The sequence below is a fragment of the Chelmon rostratus genome, chromosome 1 (genome assembly GCF_017976325.1).
Source record: "Chelmon rostratus isolate fCheRos1 chromosome 1, fCheRos1.pri, whole genome shotgun sequence".
In the NCBI taxonomy this organism is placed as follows: domain Eukaryota; kingdom Metazoa; phylum Chordata; class Actinopteri; order Chaetodontiformes; family Chaetodontidae; genus Chelmon; species Chelmon rostratus.
The window spans coordinates 3,738,674-3,766,395 of NC_055658.1; the positions used below are offsets into that span (position 1 = coordinate 3,738,674).

The 27,722-nt window shown below is 41.4% G+C and overlaps 2 protein-coding genes across 3 annotated transcripts; one reads left to right on the forward strand and one right to left on the reverse strand.

Annotated features, from left to right (window-relative positions):
- Positions 1-1,194: 1,194 nt before the first annotated feature.
- LOC121607442 (AP-2 complex subunit alpha-2) lies at positions 1,195-23,310 on the forward strand. 2 transcript variants are annotated; one of them, XM_041938277.1, is made up of 23 exons: positions 1,195-1,398; positions 4,490-4,558; positions 7,060-7,202; positions 7,379-7,572; positions 9,423-9,552; positions 10,045-10,146; positions 10,245-10,353; positions 11,012-11,162; positions 11,533-11,701; positions 13,308-13,445; positions 13,529-13,711; positions 13,853-13,950; positions 14,236-14,467; positions 14,912-15,076; positions 15,351-15,440; positions 16,348-16,481; positions 16,839-16,921; positions 17,184-17,273; positions 17,500-17,623; positions 17,708-17,824; positions 18,441-18,510; positions 19,172-19,306; positions 19,394-23,310. In XM_041938277.1, exons 1-23 carry the CDS (start codon positions 1,332-1,334, stop codon positions 19,469-19,471), a joined length of 2,871 nt encoding a protein of 956 aa, XP_041794211.1. In that variant the 5' UTR covers positions 1,195-1,331; the 3' UTR covers positions 19,472-23,310. The 2 variants fall into 2 exon arrangements, with proteins under 2 accessions (XP_041794211.1, XP_041794294.1); XM_041938360.1 differs by lacking the exon at positions 15,351-15,440.
- On the reverse strand, positions 22,520-27,645 carry LOC121607571 (protein C19orf12 homolog). The gene is made up of 3 exons (XM_041938487.1): positions 26,729-27,645; positions 25,001-25,175; positions 22,520-23,879 (listed from the first exon to the last, which is right to left on the reverse strand). The coding sequence occupies exons 2-3, from the start codon at positions 25,158-25,160 to the stop codon at positions 23,614-23,616; spliced, it is 426 nt and encodes a 141-aa protein (XP_041794421.1). The 5' UTR covers positions 25,161-25,175; positions 26,729-27,645; the 3' UTR covers positions 22,520-23,613.
- Between the last annotated feature and the right edge of the window lie 77 nt (positions 27,646-27,722).

Below are 27,722 nucleotides of genomic sequence, written 5' to 3' on the forward strand. Positions count from 1 at the left end.
AAACTGAAAAACTCATGAAAAATAAAAACTAAAGGAAATTTTCCTTTAGTTGTAGTTAGCTTAACAAGTGATTAAGTAGTTTTAGTTTAGTTTTTATTTAATTTTAGACTTAGTTTTTCAGGCATTAGGAGGAAAGCCTTGATTAGTAGTAGAAGTAGTAGACATTGAGGAAATGAGCTGTGTTTATGGTGTCCCTACTGGGACAAGGCCCTTATCTCAATATGTCAAACAGAACACAATACAGTCAAAATGGAGGGAGAAAATGAATAGAAAACTAAAACTCCCTACTGTATCTGCAATTCAGTTTAGTTTTAACTATTTTTACATTGTTCATTGTACTTTCTATTTAATTTTCGTTTCTTTTAAAGCAGTTTTTACATTTCAGTTTACTAAATTATTTTTTCACTGCTGTTTTAGTTTTAGTCTTAGTTTTAGTTAACTATAATAACCCTGGACAGCAGCAGCTGTCGGTTTCACCGCCACTGGATTAGATCCCTCGCGCTCCAGTTTAAGCCAGCAATGCTACATATTCCTTGTTTGACACATCTCATCGTTCGTCAACGCTCAGCGCCTCCACTAGAGGGAGCCGCTCAGCACCATTGTGGCACTGCTCGCTGCTGATGCTGTGAATGTAGATAGGTAGATAGATAGATAGATACTTTATTTATCTCCAAGGAGAAATTTGCATGTAATGATTCTTACATAGATTTTAACGCACTGTCATACACAGTTTCACAATCACGTTTATTTTATTATTAGTCATTTACTGTTTTATCCACTTAATTACTGTCTTTGATTTGATGGACAGGACAGTTATCTCACGGTTAATTTAACTTACAAGCATAGCTGGAGTCGGGTCATTATTGTTTTGCATTTATTCGAAAACTGTTAATATAACGTGAAAGCTCAGTTAACGTTTCTACAAATGTGCATGCAGAGTTATGTAGGATTTTTTTTATTCAACGTTTGTGTTGTAGGTTGCACATGCAGTGTTTTTCCGTACAGTCACTGACTTTTCACGGCATCGGTCGCAGATTTGAATGTGTGCAACGCGTCATTAGGTCGATCCATCCGCAGGAAAGCAGCCGCCGTTGTTGTTGTGAAACTCCGCATGAGTGGAACGCAGCCCTGCTTTAGGTTGTAGGTGCAGCTCGAGATGTATTGAACGCAGCCACAGCGTGTCTGGTTCCTGTCTCCGTCATATATCGGGGCGCCCTGGACTGCACAGCACTTGCTAGCTGGTTAGCAAACTTTAAAACAAAGTTACCCAGTATAGCTCGGCTATCTGAAACACAGAGAAGACACCGTCACATTCACTCGAGGTGAACAAGATGCCTGCAGTCTCTAAAGGGGATGGGATGCGTGGCCTGGCCGTATTCATCTCTGACATCAGGAACTGTAAGTTTGTTTATCACATTCATAGACAGAATTCATGGTTAGGCTAGCGGCAAGCCTGTTCGCTGGTGTAACCTTTAGCAGCATTAGCTTTGTGACGGGTCAGAAGCGACTCCCTCTCCCTCTCTACCCACAATTTTAGCAACTTTAACGTATTAAAGTGGGTTTAGACAACCACTCAGCTGGCTAGTCCACACTAGCTGCGTTAGCTAGCTTCCAGTTGCTAACGTCATGTCAAAGGGCGTGGACCACACCGCCAGCTGGAGATAATGCCAAACTGGCGTTTTTATCTATGAAGCCGTTCAACTTCTGTGGATTTTATGGTTTTCGGATAGTTTTCTATCAGAAATTTTATTTTTTAAGACGTTAGAGCTGGCAGCTTCAACAGACTCTGTTAGGATTATTTCAGGTAAATGAACGTCAAAAGGTCGCGCACAGCTAAAATTCTGAACAGCTCGGGGGTATCATACAGAGTCTGTGCCCATAGGGGTCTTCAGCAGGAGACCTGTTAGAGGAGCTGCTCAGTTTAAGATGAATTACACATAATTTTATACTCAACTGTGACCACACACACAATCAAATATCACATATTCACTGTGTATCCAAATATATTTTTACTGTTGCCAAACAAGTTGCCTAACATTTCTCTTGTCCCTTTTGCTTTCCCTCCTGCCCCATTGTAGTATGTGAACATGGTCTAATAAATGGACTAACTTGATCAGGGAAGTGTTAATCAAGCATTTAGGAACTTTGACTTTGAGAAGTTCTAGACTGTAAATGGTCTATGTTACTGTTGGAGATGTATGGAAACACATTGCACTCACCAAAGGAGAACTAATTCAGACGTTAGTATGAGTTGACTTTCACATCCCATAATTATAACTTATCACATTGTAATTAGGTCAAAGCATTGCCATAGGTCATGATTATATGATTATATGGTCTTTATTTCCCAATTATGAGAAAACTGACTAGTAATAATGGCATCTTTACCTCGTATGTGTGACAAAGAGTCATCACGGCTCGATAAAACAGCACGATGGATAGAGATGACCCATGACGATTTCCTCCTTCATTTGAGATTTTGGAAGATATTGATGTCAGTAGGCTTGTTTGAGAAGAGCCAGATCAACACAGACTTGCACAGTTTCAGTGGATTCATGATGGTCAGTGATTTTGTTCGACTTGCTCCGGAGGCTCATTTGCATTAGACGTGGAAACCTTGCAGGACAGGGACATGTACAGTTGTCACAGCTAGGTGCTGCAGTTTCTTTTCATAAGCTGCAGAAGCTAAATGCTTGGTGAGAAACAGCTTACTAATAGATTGAACTCAGCACTTATTCTGAGTTTTTTACCTTGTGCTATTGATGAATTTCTCCAATTAGCTCCGTAACTGTTTGACATCACCACTCACAATTTAATGACAATGCTTCCATTATCATTTTTCATCATTATTCAAATTTCACATTCATTTATCAATTACAAATGTATTCAATGAGTACATTTCTGATATTAACAATTAACACCATTTGTGCATTCCCCATATTCAGCACGTCAGTGTTCAATACAGGCAGGGAATCTCTGCACTTCTGTTTGTTTTCAGTATCTTTATTCAAGTAGCTTTTGACCTATTAGAAATAAACCTAATGGTGTCAGATGTTTTTTTTCACAATTTACATCATCTGTTAAATTTAGTCATCAAGTCAGGAAATTGGACTGTATTTTCAAATTATACATGATTTGTCCATACAGTAATAGTGGATTTGCATCCATTTGATCAGCAACAAAGACTGCTAATGCAACTTCTGCCACTGCAAATCGAGTCAAGCCTCCTCCGAGCTGTTTGACTTCAGGCATGCTTTTTGATACTCTCCGGACTGACGAGTCACAACTCATCTCAAACAAGCCTATTGACTAATATGAATGATATATCTGTGTCAACATTGCTCAAGCATTGTAATTTGTTGGGAATGTTTAGTCACAAACGCACAAACTGATTGACTTGTTGACCCAGCTCCTATAGCTCATTTCACAGTTCAGAGTAGACGTTTTGCTTTTTCAGTGTATCCTGTCAGCACGTATTGTCAGTACACTTTCCAAACTGTTTCTGTAGCTACTGTGTAATTCAAGTGGAAAGCTACAGGGTATAGTCACCAGAGGTGTTTACTGTCATTTAATGAATGCATGTACGTGCACTCAAAAACACAGAAACTGGAGGACTTTGGAGTCCCTCACCATAGTTCCTGGGCATACATTCATAATTGCAGATTATGAGAATTATGAGACCATATTCACATACGGCCTTCAAGGCTGTTTTTTTTATGAGTTAGTGATCTCTTCATACCAAGAACAGATTTCATAATCGTAGGAAAAAATGTTTTTCTTTGGTGAATGCAATGTGTTTTGGTGCAAAAGAGGTGTAGTTTCAATAATTCAGTGTTGGGGGATTTTCACACACGTGTCTCCAGAGTTAACAGAAAATGGTGTGAAAACCAAAAAACATCTAGTGAGCAGCACTTCTGTGGGTGACAACGCCTTGTTATTGAGAGCGGTCAGAAGAGAATGGCCAGACTGATTCAAGCTCATAGGAATGTGACAGTCACTCAGATAGCCAAGCCTTACAACGGTGCTGAGAAGAAAAGCATTGCAGTACACTGGGAACCTTGAAGCAGCAGAAGGCCGCAGTGGCTTCCACTACCGTTGACCAAGAACAGGAAACTGAGGCTACAGCGGGCACAGGCTCACCAGTCTGCACAGCAGGAGATCTGAAAAATACTTCCTGCTGCTCTGTTGACTCTCGATTTCTGCTGCAACACGCAAACATTAGGGTCAGAATTTGACATAGACAACATGAATCCATGGATTCATCCTGCCTTGTGTCACCAGATCAGGCTGAGGGGGATACTTTCTTGGCACACTTCAGGCCCCAAAACACCAACTGAGCAATGTTTAAACATCACAAGTTTAAAGAGTTTTGTTCCTGACCCTGTCCATTCTCTAAAAAGAGTGTAAACATGGAAGAAGGATGGTTTAATTAACTTCATGAGTGATCACAGCACTACATAACATACAAAATATCTTGGTCTATTTGCAGGTAAAAGTAAAGAGGCAGAAATTAAGAGGATAAACAAAGAACTGGCCAATATCCGTTCCAAATTTAAAGGTAGGTGAACAATTCTGACAAACCAGGCTGAACTTCAAGGGTAGGGAGGCGTATTACAATGGAGGACCACAAAAGACTGACTTGTAACACCTGGTCTATTTTGTGATTGGATTAAAGCCTTTGCCTTTCATGACACAAGTTTTCCTTCTGCTGTTAATCCACTTCACTTACTCACCTCGTGACTGTGTCTTGGCTTTGCCCCTTTTTTGGTTTCTTCACAGTTTTACAAGGGCTGTCGCTGTGTCTGCACTGTTAAAGGTTCACACACCTCTCTGTGAATATGTGTGTTTTAGGTCTTGTCCACTTGTATACGGATATATTTTTCCCTCTCACACACGCCAACAACCTTTTATGTCACTAAAACTTCTTAAAAGGCTTTCTTAAATGCAGGTCAGACCTCTGGTGTCTGTTATCTGTGTGGACATGTGAACTAGAGTGCTGGGAAATGATAACGTCTTTGTGCATGCCCATTGTTTTGTGTAATGAGCATATGTCTGCAACAATAACAGTGGCGGACTCCCAGTTTCTTAAGGTTAGGTTAAGTTTACAATTTAACTCAGTGGTTTTCCATGGTTTCGAATTATTTTATTTAAAAAGAATAAACTCACTATGATTGCTTCTCTCGTTGAAATAGACTTCATTGCCACCAACTGGCCTGCAATGCTTGTTTGAGCATTTGGAATCATTTTTGCGTTCTCGTGTGAACAGAGATATTATAGAACAGGTCGTGTGGACAGATTTTTTTGTTTTTTAAACTGAGGGGGAAAATATCTGTGTATGTGTGGACAAGTCCTTAATCTCCTGTTGGTGTTGTTTCTCCTGCCACCTGTTCCTCACTGCCTATAATTAGTTTGCTCCAGAATGAAGCTGCCGTCTCTTCCCATAGTGCCCAGCATACTGGCTTATGTTAATTGTAGCATATCCCCTATGTGCTGTCCTGTCCCCGCATTAAATCAAGGTTTGACCGATGTCTTTGGTGGTGAGTGCTTTCCTGTGTGCTTGTCCTTTCCTTTTGCAGAAATTCTGAAAGTTATAGAAATTGTCGACCACTGCCACACCAGTTTTAACACTGGAAAAGTATGGAGGGAGGAGGTTTCAGGTGGTGTTCAACAACAAATTAGTGGAGCTTCAGCAACAGCCTCTACAGCTACTGCAGTCTCTGATGACATGCGTGTCCTGGGCAGAATTGAAAACTACAGACATAAAAAGCTGACCGTAGTCAAATCCTTCCGTGAACCCAAAAAATGGGATTAAGCAATATAAGTGAATCAGCTACAGATTCCCTTCCTGTTTTCAACAGCTGTCATAACTGCATCAAGCACAGGCGCATTTGGCTGAAAGTCGCCAGTTAATAGGGTCACCAGACAGAAACACTGGCAACTTTTAAGGTGGAATGGTCTCTTGCATGTTACTCAATGCATGAGTTGATGCTGTGAATCAGTCAACACAGCTTAAATGTCAATATGACAACTTTGACCATTGCATTTGCACCACAACTGCTTTTAGAAATTTTCCAAGCAGACGCTGTGGGGCCGGACTTTCAAATAGAAAAGCAAAATTTATTTAGGCCTTATTAGCGTTTTATTAAATATTTTACCGTTCTAACAAATTTATCTTATTTGTATGAGCCTCTATCAGTGTGAACAGACTACTAAAAACATGGAAATTCCATAATGATAACTACATACTTAACCTGAAAACGCTCTCAGACCTCTGCCAAGGAGGCAGTCAGTGCTCAATGCAATACCCACAGTTCAACAACCAATGAATGAGTCCTCATCTCACAAAAAAAACTCCTCTTCAGGAGCTCAATACAACCATTGGTCAACGATAATAAAGCCAAATCCACTCTTGTGTCTAATAGACACACTTTTAACCACTTCACTCCAGCAGCTCTACATCTATGCTGTAGACTGTATATTGGTTAAGTAGTCTCGTTGGGAAGCTTTTACAGTCAAGACTGAGCTGAAATTAAATGGGTGCACATAAATTAGGTAAATAACCTAAATAAAATATTGTGTTTCTTTAAATGGGCTCTTTACTCCTTTCTTTTGTTGTACATGAGAATAGTGGACCTGGATCAGGCAATGTGAACTTGCTTTTCATTGCAGTGATTGCAATGTTCCTAATGTAAACAGAGGAAACTTGGGTTTTTATAAAGATCAAAAATAGCTATGGATAAGATGAAGCATGAACCACAAGCTCAAGTTCTGATGACGGCTTGAAGTGGCGACTCTGAAAATCCCATTCAATACTTACTGTAGTTCATTCCACCTGTGGATTATTTGGATATGAAAATTGGGATCAGCTGAACTCCACCCTGCCTCTTCCTCCATTACTCACCAGTTTGGTGTAAAATGACTGAATATGAATTTATTGCCTGCCTTACTCCCAGGACAAAGGCCAATCAATGAAATCCCTGCATTTGTTACTTCATGTAGACATTCAAAGCCATTTGTGTGGGTGTGGATGTGTGTGTGTGTTTGCATGTGTGTGGATAGGAGACAAGGCTCTTGACGGCTACAGTAAAAAAAAGTATGTCTGCAAGCTGCTCTTTATCTTCCTTCTGGGCCATGATATCGACTTTGGACACATGGAGGCTGTCAACCTCCTCAGCTCCAACAAGTACACGGAGAAACAAATTGTAAGTTTGTCCTCGTGTTCATTCAGTGTCTATATCTCAGAGCTTGTTGATCATTTATCACGTCAGTACATTTGTGTGAAGGAGTGGGGATTAAAGGGTGTACAACCTCGACATGTGTTGTTTGTCCTTTACATGGCGGCATTGTACTAAAAACATTTTCCCATGTCCCCTTTCAGGGTTACCTCTTTATCTCAGTTCTGGTGAACTCCAACAGCGACCTCATCCGTCTAATCAACAACGGCATTAAGAATGACCTGGCCAGCCGCAACCCGACCTTCATGAACCTGGCCCTGCACTGCATCGCTAATGTGGGCAGCAGAGAGATGGCTGAGGCCTTTGCTTCTGATATTCCCAGGATCTTGGTGGCAGGGTTTGTACATACACCTTAATGCAGACAGATTTTAACTGCCTCAAGTGTCAAACAAATAGCTTAATGTCACTCAATAACTTGGTTGATGAGCATTTGACAAAATAAGTAATTTCCTGCATGAATTGTTGGTTTTTGTAGCAAAAGCAGTTACACACGGTGACATTCTTGATTTATAGTTATAATCCTGATGAATTTCATTATTTCATACCCAATTTCCATTGGCATTTCCTCTGCAGTAGCAATTCACTGAATTTACATACTGTCATTGCCTCTTACATAGTTACATGGTGCAGTCTGCTAATGCTGCATGGGATTGAAATTGCTGTCACATGCACAAGAAATTGACAGGAAACCATGTATTTCAACATGCCTCCCTGTTTACTGATAGCTCTCCTATTGTTGTGTAAGAGCAGGGTATGCACACTTCCTTAAAAAATCATAGAAGGCCTTTGATTTTTATACTGCATTATTTAAATGTCTTTAGAGTCTGATTATTTTTCTTTTTCTTTATGAAAGCTCTTGACTTTTGAGATGAGTGTGCGATTTTCTCTCAGTGTAACAGGATTCAGTTAGTAAAGTAATTATTTACTGATGATGCTAAGCTAAAGACTGGGAGAGAGAGAGAGAGACCACCTGCATAGATACGTGTGTGTGTGAGACACACAACTAACTGATGTGTGTATCCTCTCTGATTATATGTCACCATAATGAGTCCTTATTTTCTGACCTTGTGTTGGGAGTAACGTCACATGATTACAGTCTGTCAAAGTTCCTCATGAGTGAGATGTGGTTCGTTTTTGACTTGGATATCAGGTCATCTGGTTGTAATCATTTGTCCAATCTGAGTCTGGACTGCACTTTCATTTCTATGTAGTGTATGATTTAGATTAGTTGAGAAGATCAGCGATCGTGGTGATATGGATACCCGAAGCCCTGATTTGTTTGAGGTTGATCGAGAAAGTCCAACCTGTGTGGCAATGTGAAACATGTTCTTTGTGTTCTGGAGTTCTTGCGCTGTCCAGTGGTGTAGTCAGCTGACAGCAGCACGTATTACACGCTCACCTGGATTTGGAGGAAGATTAGCGGACTTTGTTTGCAAGCAGTCTGCATTATCAAATAACGTCAATGTGCAGCGCTGAAGAAAAAACATCACCACTCATTATTTCCTGTTCCTAAAACACAGACAGTTGTCTTCAGTGAGTCTTGCAGTTATATTGTATTTAACTCTGAAATAACAAAATTAAAACGTACTGTGTGCTGTTAAAGCTTAGTCTTAGACTATGATTGTTTTTGTTGGCCTTGACCTTCACTCTGAATACAGACATGTCCAAGTCAGAGTCCAAATAACCCTGAGACTGTCATAGGCTGAGGAGGTTTTTTCATTCCTATATAGTGTTAATTTTCATTATAGCTGTGGAATAATACTGTTTTATAACATTACTTTCAGTTTGCACATTTCTATAAATTTTAAGTAAGTTGTAGTTAAAAGCTGACAAAATTACCAACTCCTTGCATTAAACATTTTGAGCATCATATTTTGATCATTTTGTGAATTTGCACGTATTTGTTATTGGGAGATACATATTGGTCTTGTAGTTGTCCAGCCCCAACGTGCATTTGCTCTGATGTGTAGATTTTACATTTCTTGTTGAGATCTTAAACACATCTGCTACATTTCTGACAGAGTAGCTGCTCGTGCACTCTTTACTACTTCTGCCACCGAAGCCACAGGCGTCGCCTAATTAACCAGGACTGAAATCTGTGAAACTGTGACAGCGGCCATTTGAATTGTTGTTTGTGTATGTGTTGGATTATGATGAATGAAGCTGTATTGTGCATGCCTCTATCAGGGACACCATGGACAGCGTGAAGCAGAGTGCAGCACTGTGTCTGCTGCGACTCAACAGGACGTCTGCTGACCTGGTGCCCATGGGTGAATGGACAGCTCGAGTGGTCCATCTGCTTAATGATCAGCACCTGGTAAGACAGTATCAGTGTCCCAGTTCCACACTACATACTGATTAGAAGCAGGTTTTGAGTATGTTTGCACTGGAAAAGTACCAAAATAAAGTGTCCTCAAAGCAGACAGTATACATGATTTTAGAGCGAGCTGTTGATACACACTATTCTCCCACAATGCAGTGCACAATAGAAATGTTGTTGCTTACGGCTGGGGAAAAAAAAGTGGTATCATTGATGTCCAATGTAGCATATATCGTATCATTTCCTGTTAGTATGGTAAAGTGTGTTCATTTTTTCAATACTAACTGCTAAAGCATACACTATGACAGTAAGTTTGTAGTACATGCTGAATAGAATTAATGAGTGGTATGGACTGTAGATGCAGCATCTGTTTTGTTCAGCCCACTCACTCCCTCCTGTGCCTGTGCACCTGTAAGAGGCCCAGATTGATGAAATATTGCGTCGGTTGGTCTGTATTTCTTGTATAAAGATGTGTCTGTCTGTTTCCAGGGAGTGGTAACAGCAGCCACCAGCCTTATTACCACTCTGGCCCAGAAGAGTCCTGACGACTTCAAAACCTCCATCTCACTGGCTGTGGCCAGGCTCAGTAGAGTGGGTGTCTTTCTGTAACTTCACATGATATCGCACTGGGGCCAAAGATGAAATCTGATTTCATCTATTGATGTGTTATCTTTTTCTTGCTTGTCCAGATCGTGACTTCCGCATCCATCGACCTGCAGGACTATACGTACTACTTTGTGGCTGCACCATGGTTGTCTGTCAAATTGCTGCGCCTGCTGCAGTGCTACCCTCCACCTGGTACAGTGCGGTCATGCGTTTCTGGAGATACTATGATCCAGTGTAGAAAAGTACTGTCCCATTACCTGACTACTAGAACTTCATCACTGTGTGCTAGTTATGGAACAAAGCTGCTGTTATGGTTATAGTTTTGCACATTTACTGCTTTCAACATGGAGTAATATTCATGGTCCCCAGATGGTCATTCCAGATTTTGTCATTTCTGGTGTTTGCCCTTTATTCTACCACCAGGTCAAATTATCAGATGTCTCCATGAGGTAATTAATGGCCACGTTTTCATCAACTTTGGTCTGGGTGTAACTGTTGACTCTGGTAATCTCAGTACCTTTCATCTAGTATGAGCTTTTGGCTGAAAGCAGAAAAATTTTAAAGCAGAAAAGCCCATAGCAGCGAACCTTGATGTAATCAGTTTATCTGATTTGTTTGGATAGGAAGGTAGCAAAAAGGTTGTCTGTTTAATTTGAAATCCAGTAGAAAACCAGCAACATGTGCTTCTCACTGAAGTCTGTCACATCTCTCCTTGTAATGTCACATTACATAGAGTGTGATAATAAAGTTATAACAAAGCCCTATGCTCATAGTTTTCAGAAGTAATGATGTTGATAAGAGTCATAGCAAAGGCTAGCAGGTGTTCAGATGACAGCCTTTGTTGTTGCAGAGGATGCAGCGCTGCGAAGTCGTCTGACAGAGTGCCTGGAGACCATCCTCAATAAAGCCCAGGAGCCACCCAAGTCCAAGAAGGTCCAGCACTCCAACGCCAAGAATGCTGTTCTGTTTGAAGCCATCTCCCTTATTATCCACCATGACAGGTTAGTCATATTCACTGTGACAGGCTCTCTACTGGTGGTCAATGAATTACTGGAATATCATGGAATTACAGAGGTGTGTTCTGGAAAAGGAAAACCAGCTAATTTTGCTGAATTTTCGAGAGAATTGTACTATTGGGTTTCTTCATTGGCTTTTAGAAAATAGTGTTTGTTTCCAGTGTGTTGTGTTTTAGTTTTCAGTCCTTCTGTAGCAGCACTGCATTAAAAACACCCAGCTCTGCTTTATCTTTGAACTTCCCATCAAGGCTACAGGGCAATCTCACTGTCATTAGTTCACTCTCCTCACAGTTTTTAGATCATGAAATGTGCATTGACATTTGGACTACAGCCACTTTTCTGTGTTGTCTCTCAGCGAGCCCACCCTGCTGGTACGAGCCTGCAACCAGCTAGGCCAGTTTCTGCAGCACAGGGAAACCAACCTCCGTTATTTGGCCTTGGAGAGTATGTGCACACTGGCCAGCTCTGAGTTTTCTCATGAGACAGTAAAGACACATATAGAAACTGTGATCAACTCTCTAAAGGTGAGTCCTTCAGCAGTTGTGTTTGCCTTTGATAAGCTTAGATCATGTCTTTTAGAACCTGGTGATTGCGCTTCCATGTGTTATTTAAAGGACCAGTGTGTAGGATTTACCGGCATCAAGCGGTGAAGTCACAGCTTGCTAACTGAATCTGCTGCTCTGCCAAAAGCATGTTGTCTCTGTTTAGCTAGTAAGCATGGTCGTCAGAATTTGGCTTGCATGTGATTAACTCTGATAATATTCTAAACCCTCTTGAAAGGCATGAAATGGCACTTGTACTTCAGACTGGGAGGAGAGGGGGCGGTGGCACTGGTGTGCTTCAGCCATAAATGCGTGACAGGCTTATGTTTTTCAATGGAGACTAAATTCGAGATAATTTTTTGTCAGAAAGTGATTTTCTACTCCATGAAAAACCTTTAATGCATTAATGGGGTGGACATTAAAAGATGTGGGCTAAACTTTTTCCTCCCGGTGAATAGCTGACAGCCAGGCTGACAAGTGGCATTCATGTCATATCTGACCCATTTCAGTTTATTTCTGCCCACCAAAGTTATCTCTGGAATATATAAACCAGCTATGTTAACTACACATTCATGAAATGCAATCGCACACTTAAGGATGCTCCTTACCCCGGGAATATGCACAAACATTAATGGTTTGGAAGAGTGGCATTTAAGAATGTAACAGGCAACAGTTAAGTCATCCTGGCCATTCATAAGACACAGAACAACGTCACCCATTGCATATGGTGAACATATTCCAACGCTGTAATTCACCAAATCACACTACAGGATGCTCCATTACCAACTGTGTAATACATGAATCACACTGCAGATATTCTCTCACTAATGATTGAATCTGAAGTGACAAAAAAATAGTTTATTAAGAATGTCCTATGCAAACGTAGCTGACCGCTGCAGAAGTAAAGCACGTCAGACATGAAAACACCACAAACTCCGACTGAAGTCTTTGCTACTGTACATTTATTTCTCAGTGCCTCACCATCAGATCACCTCTATACGCACAAAAATACTCGTAAATGGTCAAATGATTCTGTTCCTTTCAACCTTAAAATTGATACCAAAACATGACAGTGATGTTTCTTTGTCCAGCGAACTCTATTTGGCTGAGCGTAACATACCCCAGTTTGAATGGCCTGCATTTACATTTGAAGTTGGTCACCATCAGAGGAAGCAGTGATCTAATGTCGAGGGCTGTGCAAAACCTTAGATTTTGAGACCAGAGTTGGAGTCCTGTTCTTTGTTCCAGGTGTCAGTGAGAACAAAGATGCAGGCGTTCCTGTACTCTGACAGAACCTCCTGTCGGTTTCTCCATCTTATACCATAAACGGCACATTAGCGATCATAATAGAGAGCAGGGTTATGAGGCAGCTGTTGTCTTTGTAGTTTCTGGAACAGTCCTCTCTTCCTCACCCGAACAGTCCCGTTTTGAATTGGTTTCATTCCATGGCCTTTCCCTAAAATCGCCTGTGGTTCCACCGTCTCTGTCTACCAGGTTACAGTGGAATTTAAGTAGCTGATACAGCTGATAGAATCTGCCATAGACATTTGTCATGTCATATACTCTGTTTGCTTTGTCCTCTATACAGACAGAGCGAGATGTGAGTGTTCGCCAGCGGGCTGTTGATCTGCTCTATGCCATGTGTGACCGCAGCAACGCCAAGCAGATAGTTGCAGAGATGCTGAGCTACCTGGAGACTGCTGACTACTCAATCAGAGAGGAGATAGTGGGTCATCAGTACAGGCCTGTACAGCATTTAGTTCCTCTGTGTGCTGCTCTCCCTCTCAGCTGACTGTGTCTCTTCCTCAGGTGCTCAAGGTGGCTATCCTGGCAGAAAAATATGCTGTGGACTACACCTGGTACGTGGATACCATCCTCAACCTAATCCGCATCGCTGGTGACTATGTCAGTGAGGAGGTGTGGTATCGTGTCATCCAGATTGTCATAAACCGAGATGATGTCCAAGGCTATGCTGCCAAGACTGTCTTTGAGGTAGGCGTAAAGATTTATGCCACCACAGATCAACTTGCCTCATCAATTCAGTTCCTAGCAAACATTTTCATGAGGGTACCAAGAGGAATAACCATAGTCTAACCCTAGCCCACTGTTGTCATGTTTTGTAAATACTTGTAGGCACTACAGGCTCCCGCCTGCCATGAGAACCTGGTTAAGGTCGGGGGTTACATCCTGGGAGAGTTTGGTAATCTAATTGCTGGGGACTCGCGCTCCAGGTACAGATGCAGCCACTGCTTTGAAAATGGTATCATTTTTGTCTGAGCTTCAGCTCAGACGCCTAACAATGCCTAACAATGCTCACAGCATTGAAAAATGACATTTGGAAATTGAACAGTGATATCTCTTCCAGAAAGGGTGTCTCTGTTACTCTCAGACCTCACTGTCAGTTTTTAGTCTCTAACAGAGAAAGTAGTCCTAATGAAACTAGCACTATCTGCATGGCGAGATGAGACCAGGCTTGATGCTTCAGAGTGAATGTTGCTTTGTGTCGTCTTCTTCAGCCCTCTGGTCCAGTTCAACCTTCTACACTCCAAGTTCCATCTGTGCTCGGTGCCAACTCGGGCGCTGTTGCTGTCGGCCTACATCAAGTTCATCAACTTGTTTCCAGAAGTCAAGGCCACGATCCAAGATGTCCTTCGCTCAGACAGCCAGCTCCGCAACGCTGATGTGGAGCTTCAGCAGAGAGCCGTCGAGTACCTGAGGCTCAGCTGCATCGCCAGCACTGACATACTGGTTAGTGAATTATGCAGGTCCGGCCGTCTCACACACACTCAAGCTTTCAGAGCTCCGCAGACACAGATCACAGCGGGAGTTGTGGTTTCAGATTCAGGGTTCAGGTTGATAGAAGGTCATTTCAAGTCGTGAACTGCTGTAGTTTGGGTTCTGCTACTTCAGTCACGTGGTTGCTCTGTGCCACCTATGTAATGTTTTCTGGAGATGAAATAGTTTTCATTCTTCACACAGCTACTTCTGTCACTCTCTGTGTACAAACGAATGCTGCAAATACCAAGAAAAAATGCTCAGAAACTGTACATCATTATCCCCAGTTGAACCGTTCTTGAATCTCGTCCTTCTCTGTGATCGCATGCTTTCCCTGCTTTTGAATGCAGCCACTTTTTCCCTCATACATGGTGGGATGACACATTGTACATACTGATTTACTCTGTCCCTCCACAGGCCACAGTCTTAGAAGAGATGCCTCCATTCCCAGAGAGAGAGTCTTCAATCCTGGCCAAGCTGAAGAGGAAGAAGGGCCCGGGCCACCTGCCGGACATCGACGATGCCCGGCGGAATGTCAACGGCAGCACCGAGCACAGCGAGGACACCGAAGCCACAAAAAAAGTAACTCCTCTTAACAAGTGAAGTTTCTTATCCAAGTCTGCACATTTAAGGATTTGCTGCAATGAAACCATCCTGCATCACACAAGCATCATAACAGACACATTCTATATTGTTGTTAATTGCTGGTTTACAGCCCTTTGGCCGTTGCCTTTATTGTCTTCCACTTCTAGCATTTCCTTGATCTTTACATTCACTTGTCCTTTCTCCTCCCTTCTCTGTCTTCAACCCCTATCCTTCTTTTCCTCTTCCGCCCCTTCTTTTCTTTCTCCATCAGTCTTCTCCTTCACTGATGGCAGACCTTGTCTCTACCAACAGACCCCGCCCTGCCTCCTCTAGTCCCATCATGCTCTCTGCTGCGACCATGGTATATTTACAGCTAGAAACGACACATAGTGTAGTGAATCACATACTGTAAATATTCTTTCCCACTGAGTGGCAGTAACTCTTGTCTTCTATACTGTCTATTTATGTTGGTGATCTGTTGGAAATGTCTCAATGTGACTATTATTGCATCACTATACCAATCAACTTTTATGTAGTTGTTTGTCAGAGTATTTTGCTGTGATGCTCCCCCAGTCGTCAGTGTTCTCTTGACTTGCTTTATGCTTTTTTACATAAACCAGCACTTTACTAATTGGCTCATGGAGTAAGGTCCAAAGTGTTGAAGTCACAGGATTACCCATTGCTCTCAGTCCTGACTGTCTAGTCATTTGTCATCCTCACAGCCTACAATGGCTAACATGAGCTATAACCTCTCTCCATAATGTGGGACAAACACAACATTGAAAGCTGCTGATGACTTAGGAGCAGCTGTTAAAAGAAAATGTGAACAAAATGGAACATTTAGTGGAAATCAGTGGTCAGCAATCTCGGCTAACTAGCTTCTACTTTCTGATATAACGGCTAACTTTATGTGACGAAATCTCAACAATCATAGGCTACACAATGTGACAGTCTTCAGTCTGTAGCACCTCAGAGACGTTGACAGAACACACGAACAACACTCACTTAGACAACAGCATGGGAAATGCCCAAAACGCTCAAACACAAAAGCTGTAGTGTTATTATAGTTTATATTTCCTTACACAGAGTGTTAAGAGAGTTCATGAAGTAGAGAATTAAATGGATTGCTTTGGGATTATCTTTGTGTTTAGTCTGGCACTGTGGCCTCGTGTTTAATTAGTGTTTGTATTTATGAAAAACTGTTTTGATGTGCTTTGTATGTAGATACTGTATGTTAAAGATGTTACTTGTTGATGTTTCTCTCTCAGGGTTCCACCCACCCCTTCACAGACCTGCTCAATCTAAACTCCACCCCTTCACCAGGAGGCAGTCTGCTGGTTGATGTCTTTTCTGACAGCTCCACCCCTGCAGCCGTAGACGTGTGTGAGGAAAACTTTCCCAGGTGGGACAATGCTGTGAGCTTGTGTAAATAGTTACACATAACCCCCTAAATATGAAAGAACTCCAGTGATTTTAGTATTTCACTTTGAAAATGCTGAGTGACACATACAAGGCAGAGGTATTGTGACTTTGAATCTGTAGTATGGGTTAAACTCTTACTACACTGGATCCTGCATTTCCCATAATGGAAGTGGATGGTGTCCATCAGACCCTCTTTTGAAACCCTCCTGTGTCTTATTCCATGTTTTCATTTAACATCAGCTCAAGTTGCCAAGTTTAAGTGCAAACTTATATATAAAAATAAAATATTCTACAAGTTCTTGTTGTAATTTTGTAATTGTGTGCTTGTGAATTCCAGATTTGTTTGTAAGAACAATGGTGTCATCTACGAGAGCCAGCTTTTGCAGATTGGACTGAAGTCTGAGTACAGGCAGAACCTGGGTGAGCAGCGTTATATTAGTATTTGTCTCCATTGTGCTTGAGTCTTGCATTTTTTAGGTTCTGGGAAATCTCATCAGACCTCATCAGTTTTAAGGATATTTTTAAAGGATACTTCTTACAGGATGGTGTTCGAGAATTATGAGAAGAATTAGGCTCCAAAATAGAATTAATAATGATGAAGTAAATGTAGTGGATACAGTTCAGATGTGATTAGTTCAATAATAATGAACTCAAACATCCTTTAACTGCTGTTTTCCCACAGGTCGCATGTATGTTTTCTACGGCAACAAGACATCCACCCAGTTCCTCAGCTTCTCCTCGTCAGTGACCGTTCACGACACGCTCAAGACTCATATCCTTTCCTGCATGGTGACTTCTTGTTACAGACTCGATTGTCCAATTCTTGCCCACAAGACGCTCTGCAGTTCACACAAGTAACTTAATCAACAAGTGCGACTACTTCTTCCTAGCCGAGTATTTTGCACACCGTTCAAACTGTCAAGAAAAGCATTCAGTTATTCAGCCATGTGTGCTCCTGCCATTTAGGTTTCTATAGAATCCTTGACCACTGTGTCCACAGCTGAATGTCCACACTAAGACAGTAGACCCCATAATAGAGGCTGGGGCTCAGGTCCAGCAGATCCTCAACATTGAGTGTGTGTCAGATTTCACAGAGGCGCTGGTGCTCAACATCCAGTTCAGGTTGGTGTCTGAGTGCATACTTCATTTTTATTTCTGCTTGTATGTGCTGTACTCTACATGCTGATTGCTCCATGTTTGGAACAGATACGGTGGAACTCTTCAGAACATTGCAGTGAAGCTCCCAGTGATGCTCAACAAGTTTTTTCAGCCCACAGAGATGACATCTCAAGACTTCTTCCAGCGCTGGAAACAGCTTGGAGCGTAAGTCTCCATTTACAGTCGCAATGCACCACTGTTCTTGGTTCTGTTCTTCTTCTTCTGTCTTTTATTGACCAAACAATTAATCATTACAATTACATCCCTTGTTGGGTTCAGATTGCCACTCTGTTGATAAAGTACCTGGATTATCCCAGCTATTGTTTCTTTGGTCTCTCCTACCACTTTTTATCAGGATTGTGCAGCACATTCAGCTAGCAGGCTTCCTATTTTTAACAGTTTTGACTGTTGCATCTGCTGGTTTTGTCAAAGGCAGATTCAGCTATAACTAATTCAAAGTAAATTACTTCCCAAAAGACCCCTGCAAGCTGGCATCTGTACTCGGCCAAAAATCATGTGAAAGGTAAAAGAAGCACCACATGTGTAGTTCAGCAAGGCCAGCAGTATGGCACATCTTCACTGTGGAAAAATGGAGCTGGAAGCATACTTATTCCATAAGTGGATTTGGTCATGTATAAATGCAAATGTCAACAAAAATGAACAGATTGAGGTTGAAAAAGGTTGTATATATTTCAGTTTTTGTGGTGAATAGCATTCTGTAGTGACATGTTCCTGTTAGTCCCAGAGATAAGTCATTATCTTCTATGGCTTCTCTCCTCAGTCCTCAGCAAGAGGTGCAGAAAATCTTCAAAGCCAAACACCCAATGGACATAGATGTTGCCAAGGCCAAGGTAAGAGTCTGTAGACATGAAGCAGCTGTTTGTGAGGACACCACAGAGCCAGTCAGCATGAATGATTCAGTGGGTTTTAGTACTGACTTTGGTTGGTATTGCTCCACTTTTACACCCTTACTTTATTAGTGATTTATTTGTCTCTTTACGCAGTTTATGATCCTTTTTATTTCTACTTTTTGCATTAAACTGCAGTAGATTGTAGACTGTGATTGTTCAAGGAATTCACAGATGGTCTCAGTGACTAATTAGTTCCCAAACGTGAATGCAGATCAACATGAGAGATTTGTGACCATCCCTGAAATAGTTGGTGGAGGATCATCTTTGTCAGTCAGGATATAGAATTTGACAGAATACTTTAGAGACCTACTTCAGCCCTGCTTGTAAAGTCAGTGTTGCCAATCTGTCGGGGAAGCAGTGTAGCCTCCACAGGGGGAACCTGACAGAACAACGCAGGGCTGCAACGCCACATCATCCAGCAAGGCGCTACCTTGACCGATCACATAAAACAGTGACTGTATACACACTGTGAGGAAAAATGCCAAATTTACGGATCAAATTGTTGTTGTAAATTAGTGTGTCGAGGTAATGAAATGATGTCACCAGTCTGCTTTTTGTGTTCATATAATCATGCAGGGTGTGTTTCATTTCTCCTCTGTAGATCTTAGGTTTTGGTGTAGCTCTGCTGGACGGGGTGGATCCTAACCCCGCAAACTTTGTTGGAGCTGGAGTCATTCACACTAAGAACACCCAGGTGGGCTGCCTCCTCAGACTGGAGCCCAACACACAAGCGCAGGTAAAGACACACACAGACTCATCTCTGCATTGAACCGTCATATGGCCTGTGTAACTCTGTGTGTGTGTGTGTGTGTTTCCTCTTCAGATGTACCGTCTCACCCTCCGGACCAGCAGGGACTCTGTGTCTCAGAGACTGTGTGATCTCCTCTCTGAACAGTTTTAGACTCAACCCAGCACCAGCATTTTTACACCTCTCCTCTCCTCGTCTCACTTTAGTTTGGAATTGATGTATTGTACAGTGTAAATTGTTTTTTGTTTTTTTATTTTACTTACTCTACATTTAAATGAAGTGAAACGTATTCTTCACACACAGCTTTACTAATATGTCACTGCTTTAAACCGTGTGTGGTTGCTGCTTGGGTACTGCCTTTCTTACTCTAACACTTTGAAGAGTTGGTCAGGAAGCGTTCGTCAGATTAAGTTAGTTGAAAATCTCAGTAGGATGGTAATCTTACCAGTGATCTCAGCAGTGATTTCAGTTGTTCAGAGAGTGTTTCTATAAGACATTTATTCTTGTAGTGATTCAAATATTGCACAGATCTGGGAAGCTTTCTTGAACTTCTCACCCGTTTTGCACTTATTAGATAAAAACATTAGATAACAGAAGTAGATCAAATAGATTTAGACAAGAGAATTTTGACCTTGATGTCAGAATTCTTTCTTATTTCACCAATTTTACACGTCTGTCATCTCAGGAGGAAAAGCAAAGCTTTGCATTGTGGTATTTTTTTTTTTAGCAAAGATAGACTTTGCTTCTGTTATTATGCATAAATTTCACATATAGCATTCAGACACACAGATAAAATGGCATTAAGTAGAAAATAGAACACTAGGTAGCGCGTGGATATCAGTTTCTGATAGTGATGGGATTCATAGTGTTCCACACAATTGTGCCTGTGAACTGTTACTTACTGTGAGGAACAGAAAGAGCCTTGAAATAGAGTACGAGTATAATTTGAAGCACTGCCACACTGTCACACTACCTTCACCTGATTGCATTTTTTTCACAAAGCACTGCCAACTAGTAATATTTCTGTATTTCAGTAACATATTGTGTACGCTCTGTTTTATGAAATGTACTCGTATCATAATGGCTTATTTGATGTTTAGCATAGAGACAAAATCTTCCCACTACAGCCATTAAAGCAGAGGGAATATGACAATCTACAGTTTTACACTGGGTTGTCAAGACTCCAGCAAGTTTGTGGCCGAAATAGTCATAACCATCTCCTGGCTGTAGCGTCATATTTAACAGACACATATGATATTGTAAGTGATATTGATCCTCTTGAGTAACTCTCAGCAAGAAAATAAATATGGTATATACCAAAATATTAATTAGAATTAGCGTGAAATTTAGGAATAAATGTAAAGAATTTAAGAGTAAGTCTGTACATTGTGGTAAGGATTTGGCCGTTTCATGAATAAGGGTCCTGTAATCTGGACCGGAGAAGCTTTACTGTTACTGGAATTTTACCACATCGTTACCATGTTTCAGCAATATGGGCCCACAACCATTTACTCATTTCTGTCTTTTAGAGAACAAGGTTTGACATCATTTTAAGACCAGTGGGCTTGACCCTTTTGGAAATCTTGATATTGTTTGTTTACCTTTGCCAGGCCCTGGAGATCCCAGCTGTGCTCCAGAGGGCCAACCAGCCCAGTGTCACGCTGTGCCTTCTGTGTTTTTATGTATGTATGTCAAGGGATGAAATTGCTAACAATGAATAGAACAAAGTGCATGTGTAAATGACCTTTTGACAATAAGCACTGATGTTCTTTCCAGCCTGTTTTGGATACAGTACTGTTGAAAAGTCCAATGGCTGGATGTTAAATGTCAAAGGTGTCACTGGGAGAGACAGCGGCAACAGATTAGTACCCCAATCTGCAGTTCTTAATTCGAAGGGGCATTTTAGCTTCTTCAGAGTCTTTATTTACACCTGCAACTTAACTTTTTATAGCTCAGGACGATTGGTTTCATTGGAGTCATGCTGAGATGCAGCAGGCAGCTGTGAGATAACAAAATAGCTCTGACAGGGTGACAGGTGTCCAACAGCAGACAAAGTTAGCTAGCTGGACACATGGTGGAGCATTGTGGCTGCATGTTTCCTCAAGAGCCGAGGAAGACCTGAACAGAGCTAAGAGGAGACTGAATACTGGACTTCGGTTTTCTAGGTTGCTGAAAACACAACACCCCAAAAATGCTAATGTTGCTCTGAATTTGCTGAATATGTAACTAAGCTTCTGTTTGCTAACAAATTTGGGCAAAAATTTTGAAGCAATTTTATTGTTTTTTTTAGCCTGGGTCTTGTTTCATTATTTTGTCCAGTATACTCTCGTTATGGTTCGGTGCACTGTAGGCTGACTTCCCTCTGCTGTGACAGTGTGCTCAGCTGGACCGACTCTACACCAGTGTCCAAAATATGATCCACAGAGGGCTTGAAAACTCAAATCCAGGCTTAACCAGTTACCAGCCTCATGTTTTCAGCATGAACCTAATTGAACTTAAAGCTCATATTAACTGATTTGATAGTTCACTCTAAAAGCAACCGAGAGTCATATTTCTGTGTTAAAGCGGTGTTCAAGTGGAGTGCAGGGTACGAGGTTTTGCTACAATATACTGTAGATATTTGGGCCTAAACCTGGACATTAAGACCTAGCTTTTGTCCTTGGTACCGCATCCATCCTGTACGCTCAGTGCTAGCTATCAGTAGCCATTCGAACTGCAGACATCTAACAATGCTGTTGTTTTTTGTGCCTTCTACGAAGTGTTTGGTCTCTGTGCCAGACGCAGGATTATGCTGCATTTGAAAAAGAAGAAAAAACTGAAAATGTTGTTGCTATTTAAATGTAATGTCATTTCAGCATCCACGTCCAAAAGTTGTTTTACCAATAAAAAAAAAATCAGCTTGCATTTGAATAGAAAAAACATGACTAGTTGTACAGTACATATTTACAATGTGCATACAACATAACCAAACTGTCAACATCCCACAATGCACTTGCAATGACCTGTGTACAGTTGACTGCAGGGGTCTTTAATGCAAGTGTCACTGCTGGCTTGCTCTCCTCGAGCACTCCAGAGCACTCAGTCCTGGTTGAGTAGCGCCCTCTAGTGGGCCAAGCTTGCAGACTTTTTTTGTTTTGGAAGCTTGTGAGTCAAAGACAACTGCACCAGTCTGTTTCCATTTCTGCTATGCATCACTTTTATTCTTGAACTGGTGCCAGTTTCTTTCCTGATTTCCACTTTACTTGAAACTTGCAGCACAATTTATCACTGACACACACATTACACTTTAACTCCATTCAGGTCAAATGAATGCTCAGTCACCACTTTTCACCAGAACTGATGGTTCACTTAGTATGAACACTTAAAGTGACACTTCAATTTTATTCCGTGCTCACACTTCAACTTCTCTCAGTACTTTCATCTTATTTTACCAGACATATGTAACAATTATGTAATGGCATTTCACAATTACACACACCATCATGGTTTGACCTTGTTGATGTCAAAGACTCAATGTAGCAGCGGTTGTAGGTGTTGAATACTAACAAAATAATCCTTGTTAAACTAAATCAGCTGTCACAGCTACACTCTGTTTTCTGCCATATGGGTATTGCAATATAGACATTTGTTTCTTGCATGCTGTCTCTGGGTCATACTTCTGTGTCTGTCTCACACACAAACTGTTCTCGGTCAACGCTCTGACTTGGTCGTCATGTGAAAGAGGGTTGAGCCATAGCAGTGGGAAAGGTTTTGGCAGGATTGCAATCTGCTTCCATTTTAAAGCAATAATGAAGAATCTACGGTAAGAACAAATAGGAAATAAAACTCACTTTTGGGAGCAGTGTATGTAACAAAATGATCTGAATACATTGTGAGAATTTACATTGTTGGAGCAATTCTTTCTTACAGATGTATTTTTCAAAATGTGCAATGTTACAGTCCTGACAACTTTAAATACGCAAATAATCAGTCAAAAGCACAATAATGTTTATTCCAATGTTTATTTTGTAGAGGCAGCAGAGGTATTTTAAAACCACCCTGATACAGAGTGTGGGAATAAAGAGATTATATTCTAATCCAGAATAAATGGCACCCCAGGCCCAATTTTTTAAGAAAACTGACGCTGACATCAGCCTGTTATACAAAAATGTTATTTGTACTTCGGTCACTATCCATCCATTACTGAGCAACACAAATAGGTGTCTATGATGAATGTACTGTGATTCCTTTCTTGTCAAGTACAAAAATATGTTTGTGAGGCCCGACCATCCTGAAAAGTCCAAGTGTAACATAACTCAGTCCCGATAATGCACCTCTGCTCTGAGTTCCTTTGTGACGTAGCTAAGCAGCGCAGCAGTGACCTGCTGCTGGAGAGTGGCGTTGCCCATCACGAGGGCGACGAGCTGGGCCGCGTCCATCCAGTCCAGGTTGCCTAAGACGGCCATAATGTCATTACAGAGCTTCTGTTGCTGGGTAGGTGGCAACTCCATCAGGATCTGAGGCAGAGGTCTGAACTGCCCGCTGGTAAGCCAGCTGCCCAAGAGACCACCTACTGCTCCACCTGGTGCAGAGAGGAGGGTGGATAAAGGGGCGGTTACAGCTTCAGCAGAATCCAGTAAGCATGTACAGTACAGGTATGAGGTAAACCTGCATCAAAGACCAGGGAACATACGGTTAAAGAGGAATCCTAAAGGATCACTCTGGTGATAGTTCTGCTGTATTTATCATTGTTAATGATCTCATGAAAAGACCCAAACAACAAATGAAATACTCACTTTAACGTGTGTTAATCCCCCTTTGAAAATATTCCCTAACAATTGTTTTTTAATAATCTACATATGTGTGACCTGTTAACATTTTCGATGTTAACAGTTCACCTTCTTTAGGAACCAATGGGCTTGTAGCTGGGTGCCACAGACAGGCTGCTTAGGTCAGAAATTATTGAGAGACAAAATAAAAAACATTGTTGATTTTTGTCTTTTCGAAAAATTTGCTGACACCTGTCAGGAGGAGATCGAGGGCTCAATACTTCCTTCTGGCCTTCCTTGGGATAATTCACATGAAAATATGCAATACTGCAGCTGTGTTTTTGGAGTTTATCTTGGTCTTCCCCCAGCTGAGGCTTTCATTTGAACCACACACGCCAGTTCAGCTTCATGACCCGATTTTACTTACCAAAACCTGAACCTACCATCATCAGGACTTCTGTATCAACAACTGACTGTCAGATGACTGTGTGCAGTGTGTGACTGTGCGCAGTGTGTGACTGTGCGCAGTGTGTGAGGTGCCGCTTGTGGTGATGAACCCAAATAGACGTAGCATAGCTCAACGTTTGGGTTTTACAGCCCGCAACTTCAAAGGTCTGCTTCACTCTTACTCTTGTGGCTATTCTCAGTCCCACCTAAAGATTTTGAATTTTAAATTAACATAAAACAGAGAAAAGCAGCAAATCGATGTTGATTCATTTTCTGCTGATCAATAACTATGCAGTGATTAAGGAAGAAGTCCTCAGCAGTCAGTCTCCAAAAGTTCTCATCTGTGACTGATAACCTACTCAGAGTTTTGCATTTTCCTGCAGGGTATGGGACCCTGCCGGCATGGGCTGCATTTGAACCTGTTGATCAGGCAGCAGTACTTCACACATACAGGTCACAGTCAGCAGTTTTTTGTATTTATTCTTACCAACAGCAATCCCTGGAGGTCCACCGAGTAGCCCGCCTACAAAGGCAGTTCCTCCTGCCACCATCGCTCCTTTGGTTGAGTTTTTCACCGCAACTTTGATCTGATCGTGAGCTGATAATTCACAGCACAGACGCATGACATCATCCATTCGTGGAGCCATTCCTGCATTGAGACACTGGCGTGATAGGAAAGAGAGGAGAGTCAACTCTACTGCAGTGTCTTACTTCAAAAATAAAAAAGAGCTTTGGTTCAGAGGAAAACCTAGTTTCACCCTACAGTTGCAGCACAGAATTTGCTTTCTGAGCTGAGTATTCACACAGATGAAACGTGGTTAGAACACAGCAACTGACAAACCGCAAACCTAATCTAGTCTCTCTCTCACACACACACACACACACACACACAATCATATTTGTGTGAAACAGATACAACAGCTACTTTATGGCCTCTCGCAACGTCTCTATAGACTCCTTTAATATCTCACAGTGACCATGATGATTCTGCAGATTTCCTCAGACAATGATGGAAGCATAAAAAGGTGAAGTGTTGAGCCTGATGAATATGACCACCCCGACACTAACACAGCATTAGGCAGTGTGACTAAACCCATCTTTATTAGCCCCATGTGAGCAAAATACATGATGACTTCAATCAGATTTTGACAAGGGGACCCTAAAAGATAGAGTCACAAGACCAGACCCAGCTGATACTGTGCTTTAGTGGTGCAAATTCCAGTCACAAATTTCAAATTTGCAAATTAAACAAATCGTCAAAATGCATCAACATGCAACTTTTTCAATCAAGTCTGAAATCACCAGATACTGTATGATTGTGTACACAGTAGTCCACATACTGTGAGAAAATGTTCAAATCTCTTTTAAAGGACTAATCTGCTTCCAATAAATGTCAGAAATGTTAGGCTTCCATACTTTCAGATGAAAGTCGACATCAATAACTGCAGATGCTGCTGCTCAGAGTCATCACAGACAGTTACAGGCAGATACAGATACTAGAACTGAGCTCTCGTTTCTGCTGAAACAAGGTGCATCACCAGCAGGAGGGAGACAAGTATCAGATATATCACGTAGTTTAGAACTGTTGGTTTTACTTTCATTTTTACTTTAACGATCAACACAGCCTGAACAGCATAAAATAACGAAAAATAAATAAGAAAATGATGCCGACGTCCCCGCATTTTACAACTGTAACCCAACAGAAACAAATGTTTGAACAGATATTGATTATGTTAAAAATGAGGTAATGCTTTTAAGCCTTGTGTACTGTCTGTACGCCGAATGTCAACGTGGCTGCTGTCAATTCGTAAAATATCTCAAGTCAAATTGTACGACTTATTAATGATTGGCAATATGCGGCTTTTTTTAAATTAACTGGTCTCTGAATGGAGTTTGGCGAGACAGATCATTACACAACTTGGCAGTCGAGTGCTGCTCTAAACTGCAAGACTGCGTATAAACGGACTAAATATAAACTAAGCAGTCATAGTAAGTACAGTTTATAGAGTTTTTTCAGACAAAGTGACTCAAAGGCAATGAAGACGGTGATTAATCAAGGACTCTTTGATTAACATTCAACACAACGCGAAGTTTCGTTTCTATTTCAATACCGTTGACTAAACAAGACTTCAAGCACCTCATAGTTCATTTCTGTGTCTCGACAGCTGTCACCAGCCTTTCCTCGATAATTCAGCGTATCTCTTTGTTACATTACCTTCAGTCTTGTCCCGAACGTGCGGAGAGGAGAGTTTACTCTTCACGCGGATACACAACGTATGATCTTTGCAGTCATCCTACTTCCTGCTTTCAAAAACACATCAGAGAGTATATAACAGACAATCGAGGCAAGATAATCATTTTCAGCTAAACACGTAGACACAGATTGTCAACCCGTCATTTTGCTGTAGCGCTACAAATCATAAGAATATAAATATTTACAATGGCACTAAGTGTTTAAACTGACTGAATACTTCCTTTGCTACTGAAGCTACTGTGAGCTGTGAAGTCAACACAAACGCGCACGTCTTCCTGAGCCAAAACTTCAGTTGTTTAGCTGAGGCGGTAACTGCTGTGTGTTAATGTAATTTTTATTCGAAGACAGAAGGAAATCACAACTTCACTTCATGTATGTTTTATCTTTAGAGTGATATCCCCCTTTGACAACTATAAGGCTGTGTGCGGCTCACTAAATAACTGTCTAGAAAAATCGAAATAAAATAGAATAGAAACTTGCGCATGCGCACTTTAGAAAGCAATGGCTTGCGTTTAGAGCAGGAAGTGAATCGTCAACTAAAGTAGCGTCTCCGACAAAAATGTTAAGCTATTTAAAAACTGTAGACGGAGCAAGCTCGCTTGTCATTACTTTGTCCATAGTCCACCCACTTATTCCTCCATTTAACTATGACATATGCGTTTAGTCAACCAGTTTTTTACACAAGGGTTTCCCGATGTTTCTTCTGTTCTGAGATGTTTATAACGAGTCTGTTGTGACACACATTCCTGTCCGTTCTTGAAGCTTTCTATCAGAGCCAGCACACATTAAACATTACGCTAAACTAGTTCACAGCTCCACGCTGTGCCACAGCTTGAGAAAACTCGTAAACATGAGTGCGGATGAGTGAGAAAAACACGTTGACATTTCAGTCCCCGGCTGCGTTTCACCGTCGCCTCTCTGCAGAGCGGTTTGTTGACAGATGACGCTTCATGAC

Excerpts from the sequence above, each read along its gene's own strand:
- LOC121607442 (XM_041938277.1), top strand. The coding sequence starts at position 1,332 with ATGCCTGCAGTCTCTAAAGGGGATGGGATGCGTGGCCTGGCCGTATTC. Across the intron at positions 10,147-10,244 it reads CTGTGGCCAGGCTCAGTAGA|ATCGTGACTTCCGCATCCAT; the intron begins GTGGGTGTCTTT and ends TTGCTTGTCCAG. Across the intron at positions 18,511-19,171 it reads TAGATGTTGCCAAGGCCAAG|ATCTTAGGTTTTGGTGTAGC; the intron begins GTAAGAGTCTGT and ends TCTCCTCTGTAG.
- LOC121607571 (XM_041938487.1), bottom strand. The coding sequence starts at position 25,160 with ATGGCTCCACGAATGGATGATGTCATGCGTCTGTGCTGTGAATTATCA. Across the intron at positions 23,880-25,000 it reads ACCTCCAGGGATTGCTGTTG|GTGGAGCAGTAGGTGGTCTC; the intron begins GTAAGAATAAAT and ends TCTCTGCACCAG.